Source organism: Anopheles maculipalpis, chromosome 3RL, assembly GCF_943734695.1.
Source record: "Anopheles maculipalpis chromosome 3RL, idAnoMacuDA_375_x, whole genome shotgun sequence".
Classification (NCBI taxonomy): Eukaryota; Metazoa; Arthropoda; class Insecta; order Diptera; family Culicidae; genus Anopheles; species Anopheles maculipalpis.
Window position 1 is genome coordinate 5,256,653 of NC_064872.1, and position 12,913 is coordinate 5,269,565.

At 45.7% G+C, this 12,913-nt stretch overlaps 2 protein-coding genes across 2 annotated transcripts; one reads left to right on the forward strand and one right to left on the reverse strand.

The window, feature by feature from the left end:
• Positions 1 to 6,847: 6,847 nt before the first annotated feature.
• LOC126565338 (TBP-related factor) lies at positions 6,848 to 8,100 on the reverse strand. The gene is made up of 3 exons (XM_050222511.1): positions 7,995 to 8,100; positions 7,827 to 7,906; positions 6,848 to 7,367 (listed from the first exon to the last, which is right to left on the reverse strand). The coding sequence occupies exons 1-3, from the start codon at positions 8,073 to 8,075 to the stop codon at positions 6,848 to 6,850; spliced, it is 681 nt and encodes a 226-aa protein (XP_050078468.1). The 5' UTR covers positions 8,076 to 8,100.
• An 887-nt stretch (positions 8,101 to 8,987) lies between these two features.
• LOC126563909 (endoplasmic reticulum transmembrane helix translocase) lies at positions 8,988 to 12,913 on the forward strand. The gene is made up of 4 exons (XM_050220699.1): positions 8,988 to 11,887; positions 12,049 to 12,388; positions 12,449 to 12,725; positions 12,797 to 12,913. The coding sequence occupies exons 1-4, from the start codon at positions 8,989 to 8,991 to the stop codon at positions 12,911 to 12,913; spliced, it is 3,633 nt and encodes a 1,210-aa protein (XP_050076656.1). The 5' UTR covers position 8,988.

Below are 12,913 nucleotides of genomic sequence, written 5' to 3' on the forward strand. Positions count from 1 at the left end.
TGTTTTCACAGACCGATTGTTTGCATGAACTGTCCCCAGGTTCCTCGAAGGGTGTTAAATGTGTCAATAGGTTTGCCTTTAATTGCCATGTTGAGTGTTTTGTGTGTATTTTTATTGTTGATTGTTGGTCTATGTAAATTAGTTTTCGATCGATCACTAAAGATTCTTCGTACTTGTTAGCGGACAATTTTGAACAGCACTAATGACGCTAGCGAGTGCCATCCGAAGCACCGAGAGATGAAGAATTTGGGGACCATCTTCTTTTAGTCAATCCAGTCAGTAAGTCAACAAAATATTTCTAGTCCCAGAATTCACATACGTCTCTGAGACAAGAAGTCAGGCCAAAAGGAAGATATGGAGAATGATGTTTGGTCTCTCATAGAGCACGGAATGTGACTATCCACTACGTAGTATCGACAAGTCTAGTACATCATTCGATGATGGTCGTGACCTTATAAGTCGTTAAGCCAAGAAGATTTTGATGATCATGCCATGAGAATGTCTCCGGGCTTTTTCCAGTCTCTAAAGTCGTTTGAGGTGTATCTATATCGACCTAAGCGATGAAGCTATGGCGTCAATGCACCGGGAAAGCCCGAAATATTTGAGGACTCCCACAGTAGCCCAAGATCTCGATAACTAACCAATAATTCTAATGACATCAAATCGACCTATTCCAAACGTTCGTGTTTTCTTTCCCTTTCATCACTCGTATCAGCTCCCAACTCACCGCTTAACGAACCAGCCTTCGATTAACGTGGGAGTTTTTGTGTTCAATTTCTTCCGCCAAACAGTATCTAAGTGGGTAAAAAGGACCAGTTGCAGCCAGCCAACAGGTTGGCTAGCTCTCCGGGTATGCTAATTTGACCCTCTAATTGGGGCTCCCGGAATTTCCGAACCGAACCGGGTTGAGAAATTTGTATGATCGTGCTCCCCTACCACCATCAAAGGTCAAACGTGCGCCGCAAGCGTGGAAGCCTGGAGAACTGCTTTGGAAGGGAATTGAAGAGAATTCACTGCTGGGTTCCGTTTAACCGAATCCGCAAGCAGGCGGAATGTGGAGCGGTTCTTTTAGTGGGAAAAACCTCAGATGAGCGAAACCTACAATCCAATTACACGGGTTTCTATTCTTCGATGGACGGATGTGTTTTTCTTTGAGTGTAAAAAATGTATATCTACTTCCAAAGGTTCTCACAGGAATTTACTCGTTAAAGGCACGTTCTGGTGAAATTGTTTTGCTACAAGCAGAATTGCCGCTCTACAAGTGAATGAAATTATACAAAAACGTACCAGGAAGTAAGCGTGAGAATGATGGTCTCTTTCTTGATGGTTTCCTTCAATGTGTACACTAGCGACCTGCGAACCGAGGAACTACTATATGTTGAATAATTTATCATCCACATAAATCATGCCGTTGTTGTTGTGAACCCCTCGAGCTTTTCTGATCGTGTCCTGCTGCACTTTGTTGCACTGCTCCCACGCAAGTAATTAGCTTCGATGGGGAACATGGAGAACTCGACAGTTTCAATCGAAAGATGGAATGATCCTTGTAATCAACCGGTGTTGCTTACGATAACATAATAGAGCCAGGTATCGATGGAAAGATCACAGGACTATCGTGTAACAAGCGCGATGGCAACAAAGAGAGATGGTTTTCAAAAAAAAAAAAAAAAGGATAGTGGCAATTGATATCGTTGTGTACATCAGTCACGACTACTGTATTACTCGGCGCATTGCTGTAAGGCCAACACCAACTCCCCCTTTGATGTACTGTGTTTGTTCCGAGAGAGAAGAAAAGTTTTCTCATTGCAAAAGTATTGTTGTTTGAAAACAAAAAATGGAAGAAAATGAAAGCAGAAAAAATCAACAGGATAACGAGAGCTAGAGCTACCCCAGGGGGGCTGGTGGATTGTGATGGAATAAGAGCGGGTTTGGCAAACCAACCCGCGATAGATTCCGTACCGTTGTTTCAGTACACTTCAGAAGCAACATGCTGCCTCTTTTTTCCTTGCTCTGCGAGCGACCCGACGGCATGGAAAAAACCCACCAGGGAACCAGCGAAACCAGCTAAATGTCAAAGGTTGAACACAGGCTATCGGGGTACCGAACCGAAAATGTCGGGCGTGGGGTTTTCCTCGGCACGAATTTTCTGTGCTTTGTGTTGAGGGTTGGAAAAAAGGCAAGAAACGGGTGAGAGCGTAAGTAAAATAGCTTCAAAGTACCGGACACAGAATTGGGGCAAAAGTAAAGAAAAAGCTCACAAAATAAAAATAAATGGTTAAATAAATGATCACAAATAACACGCACACACACACACAAAACAGACCCCCTGTTCGTTTTAGAAAATGGTTACCAGAACAAACACACTCACGCAGCCATCACTTTAGATAAGCGAAAATGGGATCAAATCTAAAATGGAGTCAAGCGGAAAACCCAGGTCTTTGGGAAAACAATAGACCCACACACACATAGAAAAAAAAAGACCGGAAAAGAATTCCTATTCTCGCTAACCGGTGGTTAGGTTAGCAATGCATAGCTTTTTATTTTACCTGACACTAACGGGATCCTGCCAGGATACAGCCTGCCGGTGTACCGAGTACCGGGGGAACAAACTGTAACAGCTACATAAACACTCGGCGCACTGGTGGCGTGGTAAATTGATGCAAAAACGATGCGTGGGCATTGCCTCCGTGGATTATCTTGCCCCGGGAGGGGAGCTGGGGTTTGAGGGATTGGGTGGCAAACCTCCAAGGACTTTCCCACATCATTTATCACACGACAAGCGCGCGATGGACGGGCAAAATGCTTCGCGAGATGGAATAATAAGATGCAACAGGAAAACGTGAACGAGGTGTCTTGTTGCTTAACCGAACCTGTCCAATAGAATATTGTGAGCTTGCAGTTTGTGTATGGGAAGAACTCAGACTCGATGGAGGTAAAAAAAGCGGCTATTTCATTAGCACTAGTATAGGCCCGGTGATAAGGGATTTTGCTTTAATTTTGGCTGTCACCTGTTACACAACTACACAGTGATTGATGTTGTACCGAATTGCACGCGCAATGGTCGGTGAGAAAAGGTGCAACATGTGCGTGGTTGGTTGATAAGAACGCCACGCTGGCGATGTATCATCGAATCGAATTTTTTACTCCTTATCCATCCATTTTCAAGATGGACGAAAGATGGATGGAATGTTACCGTTAGTATGGTGTGCTACAGCTCAGTTCAGTTCGTATAAAACCGACAAATAAAACCATGAGCCCTGGCATCACAAACATCATACCGAGCCGTTCGCAACGAATTACCCATGTCAGCCACGAACACCGTGACATACGTGTCCTGTTGAATTTCGACCGAATAATGGCCAATAACCACCTACGTAACGCGCGCATAACACACCTGGAACGCCCCTAGATTCGGATGTGAACCGTGGTTCATGCAAGATTATGCAGTGGTATGTTGAATCATTTCCCAGTGAAGCTTGAAACCACCTTCCACAAACCTTTTTTGTATGATTGAAAGGTTATCTCTTAACTTTTGCAGGGAATCTTCTTTTTTTTAAATATAAGTTATTAAGCAACTTGTACTTATGCGGGGATACCTACATAAAGGTCAACGACATTATCCCACTGTTGGAATGTATCGAGCCCGAGATCTTGGCAAGATGGTTGGAAATCTAATACTCTAGCGAGTTAATATCTCCCCCGGCGGCATGGCACAGCACGGTACGCTAATGGACGACTAGCTGGCGGTGGCATTGCGTGTGTGGCAACGTGATCCTTTCGGTAGGACTGTAGCATTCGATAACTATCGGAGGGAGTGAGAGAAGTAGCTGAAGATTTGGAGTCGATTGTACATTTTCCCACGTTGTTCAACGTATCGTTGGATAAGCGTGAAAGAATGACTGAAAGATATGAACGATGATAGTACAGATATTCAACAGGTTAAATGAGATACAGTTATTAATACATCATAAAAATTCCTCGCCTTTTTTTCATTTCGGCAAATTTGAAAGTTTAATAGCAAATATATATTACTTGAGCTTTACATATGATCTAAGGTACTTAAGAGTACTAAACCTAAGATTTTATCTATGAGGACTTCTCCAAAGCTACCCTCTTGCACGGAGTCTCACCAAAAGATTCTAGTTAACGAAAAAACTTTGTGGTCCGAAAACCACAACGTCCAATGAATCTTGCCATTGAAAGGCTCAAAGGTTGGGAGAGGAGTCTTGAAATATCGACTGAGAACGTAAATAATCGTCATAGTTCCTGATTTATTATTCCGTCAAACCATTCACATTTAAGCTCCGGCTGGTTTGTTATGGACTAGCGGTGTCATGCTCAATCGTTTGAGGAATCTAATTGTCAAAAGACAGAGTCGTTGACCAAAAGACCTAGTCGTCAAAGGGGCCTTGTCTTCCAAACCTTCTAGAAATACATACTAATCCAAGAGGTGTCGTTATTCAGGGGATATTAGCTACCTAGAGAGCTCATTGTCTGACGGTCGTTCATGTTGCCTGGTTAATCTCAATATATCTTATTTCCTTATGTTAGCATAACCTCGACTATCAAGGGGCCTTGACAATTGAGGCACTAATCCTAAGATGTCTACTAAAAGACCTCATTGACCGTTTTTTCAAGATTCATCTTCTACGAAGAAGTTTTGTCGGCCACCAATGTCTCGTCTTCTAAAGGGCTAGTCCTCCAAGATATCACAAAGACGAAGAGATCTTGTCGTCTATGGAACCTCGTATAAGCATTTTATCGCACATTATCCACGGGTAGCCAACAGGTTCCTAGAATCATTCCAGGCAAAAGTTTGAATCAAGGTCTAAGGTAAGGTCTAACTGATCTAATGTGTAATTTAGAATAGCTAATTTTATACCTTTTCTTTTTTGGATGAGATGATGTGTCATTCCAATTTAAAACTCCATAGCTTCTTTTTAACACACCTCATATAAGTTATTGCCAAAAAATTGTCCTTCTTCCAACTACCCTAACAGCAACCAATCATCCACCAGCCGTCAATCAATCGTTTACCATTAATCTACTGTACCGGATAGCATTAGATTGCTTTATTTACGCGTTCACTAACCGTGGACCACTAATTAAATGTTTGATAAAGAGAAGGGTACTCGTAAAAATGTGGACCCTACCCACACGCCCCAAAGCAGTAATAATGTCCTTCGTTCGTTGGCATAATTCGGAAATGAGTTGCATTTGATGACACTGCCCTGCTCTGCCCTGGCCACTTAAATCAACCCCAGGCAGCAGTAACAGTAACTAAGTAGCAGCAAAACACCATTTCACCATCGCGATGACCCAATTTCGCACTCCTAATAGCATAACCGTAACTCCGCTGTCGGAAATGTTGTTGCTTCTTCGCTTCCGAGGTTTTAACGTTCCTCCCGCACAAATGGTCAAATTCCCGCGGTTAGCGATAGGAATCATTTTTGCAGTTTGTGTTCTGATGCACTTACTGGCGCACTTCACGTCGTCGTCACGTACAACGACCCTACGCGAACGGAATCCTTGCTTTCTGCCAAGGAACATCGCCACGTGGCGGTGGTTTAGTATGGAGGTGAAGACTTCGCAACTCCTCCCCCCTCGTGTACTCTGCACATGGGCGTGAAATATTTATTAACAAGTCGTGTGGGTAAAATTGATTTTCTTTCCACTTCCCCGCTTTCCCATATCCCAACCCCATCCATTCGTCAACACCACCGTTCTGCATCATATTTTTGTGGAATCTATTTTTAAGTAGTGAACATTTTTCGAGTCTCACCCTTTTATGGTCCTTCTGGCAACAACAAATTTTTCCCCTGGACCGAAAATCGAATCAATGAGCCATCCCATCTTGATCACAATGCTGCTTTCCCCCCATCCCCCATAAGGATGTGGCATTAGATATGAACTCCCGAAGTTCAATTCACAATTCCGTTGCAATTGGCAAACATTTTCGGCGACCAACTCAGACTGCTTTCGAGTGTTGAGTGAGAGGATGGTTGTATTGTGGTGAGCATCTTTTGCCATCCATTCTAAAATGGATGGCACTGTTGGCTCCGTATCGCATCGCACAGCAACGACCAAAAATCACAGCATGAGCTCATGTTCCATTGATTCTCTTCTGTTCCGTTTATTTTTTCTTTCTTCTTCACAGGAGATTTTCGGAACTCACCCCTATTTTCAATCCAACTTTTAGCCGATCATTGCATAGCAATGATGGCACAAATGGCGCTGGTGACAAAACTTTTGCGTCAGTCAACTGCACGACTTCAGACTTTCCGGAGCCAGCGGAGGTTTCGGTCTCTCGGTTCCATTTTTTTTTTTGGCAGCCCTTTCGGGGATGATTTTATACACTCTACTCGCATCTCGCTGTTGCTGTGTGTGCGATGCGTCTTGCAGCATTCACGTCATACATGTGCGACACATCCCATCCCTTTACTTTCGCTCTTGGTGGGTCACACAGACACATACACACGCGTACGAGAATGCTTCCTTGAGGCGTACAAGAACGCTACATAACGAATTCATTCAACTTCCGTCGCCAAAATGAAAATTGATTTTGGAGTTGGATGATTCTATTTTTGTCACACGCTCTTGCCTGAATCCGGTGCTCTTCGTATGAGGATATTTATTTAATAATTTTTCGGTATGTAAAAGATGCTTCTATTAGCATGATACGTTAAATAAGAGCTGGTTTATTATTTAAAAAAATCGTACAGCTAAATTCAAAGAAGTTTGATCACGTTTGAAAATAATTAAAATGAAAATGCTCTGGCCGGTTTCAATTATCTACGCACACTTAATGATAATTAAATTGATTGCTCCACGATTGCAACGAAAGGTATCAATTCTTCCGGAAGCTCTGTAGAATCGGATAGATGTTCTCTAAGCTTTCGCTTATTTCGCGCTGATTTTTCGCACCGGTAAACACGATCTTACCGTTGACGAATATTAGCAGTGCCACCCGCGGCTTCACCATCCGATAGATAAGCCCCGGAAACAGTTCCGGCTCGTACGAACTAAACTGGCCATGCATTTGGTTCAGATTTTCCAGCCTGATCGGAAACCTTAAATCCGCCGTTGCGACCAGATTCTGTACCTTAAAGTCGAGAAACTTGACGTCGTAGCCTAGCTTCTGGATGATGCGTACAAACTTGCGAAGGCCAAGATGGGCCTGCTGTTCACTTTTTGCGCCAGTGCAGATGAGTTTACCCGAGCGAAAGATTAGTGCGGTACAGCGGGGGTCACGTATCCGCATGACGACACCATGAAAGCGCGAAGGATTGTATTCAGAGTTGCGCGTCCGGAAGTTGATCGTGGTAAGGTTTAGTTCGCAGCCCACACTAACCGTCGCTACGCAGTTTCTGTTCGGGATTAACGTATATAAGGGGTTTTAAATTGGTTTTGTTAGAATTTTTTTTTTAAATATCCAAAAATGAGGGAACTGAAGGGGTGAAAACGGACAATTTTGGGGGCAGTAGTTTGGTGTGGTGTGTGATTGCGGAATAAATGAAAAGTCGGATTTGAATATCAACTTTGGCGGGATCTTGCCCGATCTTGCAACGTAAAGAGGATTCGGCCTGCTATCTGGCTTCCTGGACTTTATTTAACAACCCGCAGCCGGAAGGAGAGTCCTGCGTACGGCAAGATGGTCCGGATGGGATTCGATACCCAGTAATGCCGAGCCAAGCGACCGCTTCGGCCACCAGACAACTAAAGTATTATCATTTTTCTAATATTCAGAATTTACAGTTGCAGCTTTTCAAACTAAAATATATTGCGAATACAAAAATTATTGTACATGCAATCGTATGAATCATTACCTAACAAGAACCGAGTTTAATGCTTCCTGTGGTCCAGTAGGTACAGGTGTTTGCATCAATATCCCAGCCTGCGGAGGTTGCTGTAAAGTAAAGGGAAAACGTGTATTAGAAACCACATGATAAGCAATTACCATCTGGATAATTCCGTACTGCATAACACACACTCACCTTCACTAACGATGTGCTCGTCGGTCTCGTTGCAGCATTGAGCAACATTTTCAATGGTGACTCGGGCGTGGATTTGTCCATCCTTGCCTGAAGGAACCTTTCGCGGGTCACAAAGCAGCGGAATATTTACTTTTCTTTGACCAAATGAGTAAAACCATTCAGCCGGCCATACCGAACAGATGCTTGCTGATGTTTATTGTTTATTTATGTGTACAAACGAGGTGGAGACGTCATCTGTGCTGCTGCATCGAATACACGTGTGTGGTGTAAACAAAAGCAAGTGGAATATGTTTTTGTACATTTTTCATATTAAAACTAGGAGTTTAATTAAGGCTGAAGCAAATGGAAGTATTTTTTTAAACATTTCTGCTCCGATTTACTCAAATATTTGATAATGATGTACAATTTATTTTATATTTTTCATCGAACCAAACTGTCAAATCCTTTGTCGACGTGTAATTATACTTTAACAATCAACTGTCAAAGGTAGAAAAGCAACAAAAAAAGTAGTGACGAACGTACTGCCACGACGATTTCTTCTCGCTGCAATATACAACATTTTCCGACATTTTCTATCGAAATAAGCTTTACGGCATACCTTTGCGCCGTGTAAGGTGGTGCAGCAGGCATTCTGCTTTCAGTTTTTTTTCATCACGTTTTACTATCACTCCTCATCCTCGTACGGCACCACTTATCACGTGCTGAGTTGTGCTCCGGTTCTCCGGGAGATTCTCCGGGTGCATGCGATGGCCCGGTTTTAGTGCGTGTCGGTGTGTGTGTGCGGCGAGACATATCCCAGCCTCACCTTTGCCTTCGGGGCAAACGACGTTCAAAACGTCGAGGTTGTGATAAAGTGTTCATTCCCGCAAAACCCACCGTACCGCCCACCGGTTGGCGGCGGGGTGTTTAGTTTTAGGGAAGGCGTACCGCGTAAGGCCCGGAACTACACGACGAAGAGCCACAGGCAACAGACAGCGCTCTACACGTCACAACGATGGGCCTCGGAACGAAGCAACTGACGGGTAGCAGTACCGGTGGCTCCCTGGACGAGCTGGTCCAGTATGCAACGATCCACATTCCACTGCCGGTGGTGCTGAGCGGTGCCGTCATGCCGTTTATGGTGGTGTACGCACTCTGGCTGTATCTGTGGGTGTTTGTTTACGGTATCGACGAATATCAGGATGCGGGGCTTCTGTTTCTAGCCGGCATTGCCTTCACGCAGATCTTCGTGTGCCTGTGCTGTTTCTGGAGCGTGCACGTCCAAACGTTCCTAAACTGCCGACGAACGAAAGTGCCCTGTGCCGGAGCGGTCGCGAAGGTTGTACCGACGGAAAACAATGGCTCGTCGGAGCTGGTACGCATCCGGCAGACGAAAGCCGAGGGCACTGCGAAGGAGGACGGCGAGCTGACGTACTGGTTTCTGTTTCAAAAGACCAAATACATCTGGGACCCGAACAAGGCCCAGTTCCGGAGCGTCGAATTTCCAATCCACAAAACGTATGAGGAGTATTTTGAATCGAAGGGCCACCTGGACGATGCAGACGTAACGCTCGCCCAGGCCACGTACGGTGACAACGAGATGGAGATGGTGGTGCCGGAATTTCTCGAACTGTTCAAGGAACGTGCGACGGCACCGTTCTTCGTGTTTCAGATATTTTCCGTACTGCTCTGGTGCCTGGACGAGTACATGTACTATTCGCTGTTTACGCTCTGCATGCTCGTCATCTTTGAGTGTGTGCTGGTGCAGCAGCAGCTAAGAAGTCTGTCGGAAATTCGCAAAATGGGTAACAAACCGTACCAGATCAACGTGTTCCGCAATCGGCGCTGGCGTCCAATCAGTTCCGCCCGACTGGTGCCCGGTGATCTCGTGTCCGTTACCCGCTCGCAGGATGAAAACATAGTCCCGTGCGATCTGCTGCTCATCCGAGGTTCTTGCATCGTGGACGAAAGCATGCTGACTGGGGAATCGGTTCCACAGATGAAGGAATCGTTAGAGAACAACACTGATGAACACGACAAGGTGCTCGATATTGAAGCCGACGGCAAGCTACATGTGCTGTTCCGTGGCACGAAAGTTGTGCAACATTCGGCACCGAGCAAGGGTGCAATGCGGTCGCCGGACAACGGCTGCATCGGGTACGTGCTGCGCACTGGATTTAACACATCCCAGGGCAAGCTGCTACGAACGATCCTGTTCGGCGTGAAACGCGTGACGGAAAACAATCTGGAAACGTTTGCATTTATTCTGTTTTTGCTGGTGTTTGCGGTTGCGGCTGCATCGTACGTGTGGATCAAGGGTACGGAAGATCCGGAGCGTAACCGGTACAAACTGTTCCTCGAATGTACGCTCATCTTGACGTCGATCATTCCACCGGATCTACCGATCGAGCTGTCGCTGGCAGTCAATACGTCGCTGTTGCAGCTATCGAAGGTTTACGTATACTGTACGGAACCGTTCCGGATGCCATTTGCCGGTAAAGTACAGATCTGTTGCTTCGATAAGACGGGAACTCTGACGAGCGATAACCTGGTGGTGGAAGGTGTCGCTGGACTAAAGCAGGACGCAACAATCGTACCGATTGAAGACATACCAGAGGAGACAGCTCACGTACTCGGATCTTGCCATTCGCTAGTTCAACTCGACGAAGGACTGGTGGGAGATCCACTCGAGAAAGCGACCCTAACGGCGATCGATTGGAACCTCACCAAGGGCGATTCTTGCGTACCGAAGCGTAAGAAATTCAAAGCTCTTCGAATCTATCATCGATTCCACTTCTCGTCCTCTCTCAAGCGCATGTCCGTGTTGGCCGGATATTTAATTCCATTCTCGAATGAAAACTGCTACATCGGCACGGTTAAAGGAGCTCCTGAAGTGATCGTAAAGATGCTTAAAACCGTTCCGGAACACTACGAACGAACGTATCTGGAGTATTCCCGCCGGGGCGCCCGCGTCCTTGCCCTTGGTTACAAAAACTTCGGAACCCTGGACAACAATACGGTGCGTGAGCTGAAGCGGGACGATGTGGAGCGTGATCTAGAGTTTGCCGGATTCATCATCATCTCCTGTCCACTAAAGCCCGACTCAAAGTACGCAATTAAAGAGATCATTCAGGCATCGCACAAAGTGATGATGATCACCGGAGACAATCCACTAACTGCGTGTCACGTCGCGAAGGAACTTCGCTTCAGTCGGCGAACGATCGTAATTCTAACTCCACCGGAAGATCTTAACGGAAGCACTGGCAAGAGTGGCCCAAGCGAATGGCACTGGGAATCGATCAATCGCGAAGTACAGCTTCCCGTCGATTCCCGCACGGTTAAAGAACTGTATCGGGAGTATGATTTCTGTATTACCGGCGAAGGTCTACAGTATCTCGATCGGGAACGTCAGGCGTACCTTCTCGAGCTAATACCGTACGCTACCGTCTTTGCACGGTTTGCTCCGAAGCAGAAAGAGTACGTAATAACTACCCTTAAGAAGCTAGGCTTCTATACGCTTATGTGTGGCGATGGAACGAACGATGTGGGTGCACTGAAGCATGCCCACGTCGGTGTGTCCTTGCTGAGTCACATGCCTTCACGCTCGGATCGTAAACAGCAACGGGAGCAGCAACAGCAGCAGCAGCAGCAGGATGATAAGGAGGACAAGAAAAAGGCACTGAAACCAGCGACCGGTCCAAATGCGGCGGGTGTGATCGATGATGCCGCTAATCGAAGGCAGCTAACGCCTCGCGAAAGGGCGATCATTCGTGCGCGGGAAAATCAAAGTGCGGCTCAGGAACGGTTGCAGAAAGCGCTGAAGGAGATGGATGAGGAACAGGTGCAGATAGTGAAGTTGGGTGATGCGAGTATTGCTGCACCGTTCACCAGCCGGTTGACATCGATCAATTGTGGTAAGTGAGGCGTATTCGATTTATTAAATTGATTACGGAAGATCTTAATGCATTTGCCTGCGTGGTTATGTTCCAATTTAGAATAATCACTCTTTAAGCTCCCTTCATCCACTACCTATTATTGTTTCTTTTTCTAATCACACTTATCTTTATATTTTCAGTGTGTCACATTATTAAGCAGGGCCGCTGCACTCTGGTAACGACGTTACAGATGTTCAAAATTCTTGCCCTCAATGCACTGATCTCCGCTTACTGTCAGTCGGTGCTGTACATCGACGGCGTTAAGCACAGTGATGCCCAACTAACCCTGCACGGGTTACTGACCGCAGCCTGTTTCCTGTTTATTACGCGTTCAAAACCGCTGAAGGTGCTGTCGAAGCAAGCGCCCTTGCCGAACATCTTCAACCTTTACTCGGTCACAACGATCCTGGCACAGTTTGCAGTCCATTTCTCGGCCCTGATCTACATGGTGCACGAAGCAAATGCCCGATCTCCTCCACGGTATGAATCACTTCCTTGGTACCTATTTTGATTTTACTAATTTCGCTTCTCTGAGAACAGGGAAGGAAAGGTGAAGCTAAACGTAGACCTGGCACCGGATGAAAAGCAAGAATTTGAACCAAACATCGTGAACAGCACGGTGTACATCATTGGCATTGCTATGCAGATCGCAACGGTTGCGGTCAACTACAAGGGTCATCCGTTTATGGAGAGTTTGCGCGAGAATCGATTGCTTTCGTACGCGATCTTCGGTTCGAGCGCGATTGTGCTGTGCTTGGCGTTGGGCATCATACCCGATCTGCTCGAGATGTTCGAAGTGATCGACTTTGATGCGGATGTAAGTTGATTTGTAGGACGCTTTAGCTTCCGAAAACGTGTCACTAATCCATCTCTCTCGATCGATTGCAGTTTCGACGAATTCTCGTTGGTGTATTAATAGCGGACATGGTACTAGCGTACCTAATCGATCGCGTCTGTTCGTTTCTGTTTGGTGAAACGCGTGGAAAGTCGGACATTATTACTTAA

Bases quoted from the DNA above. Each gene is read 5' to 3' on its own strand.
- LOC126563909 (XM_050220699.1), top strand. From the start codon at position 8,989: ATGGGCCTCGGAACGAAGCAACTGACGGGTAGCAGTACCGGTGGCTCC. The intron at 12,389-12,448 runs GTATGAATCACT...CTCTGAGAACAG, and splicing joins AATGCCCGATCTCCTCCACG to GGAAGGAAAGGTGAAGCTAA. The intron at 12,726-12,796 runs GTAAGTTGATTT...GATCGATTGCAG, and splicing joins TGATCGACTTTGATGCGGAT to TTTCGACGAATTCTCGTTGG.
- LOC126565338 (XM_050222511.1), bottom strand. From the start codon at position 8,075: ATGGACAAATCCACGCCCGAGTCACCATTGAAAATGTTGCTCAATGCT. The intron at 7,907-7,994 runs GTGAGTGTGTGT...TTTACTTTACAG, and splicing joins CGAGCACATCGTTAGTGAAG to CAACCTCCGCAGGCTGGGAT. The intron at 7,368-7,826 runs GTAATGATTCAT...AATCCCGAACAG, and splicing joins TTAAACTCGGTTCTTGTTAG to AAACTGCGTAGCGACGGTTA.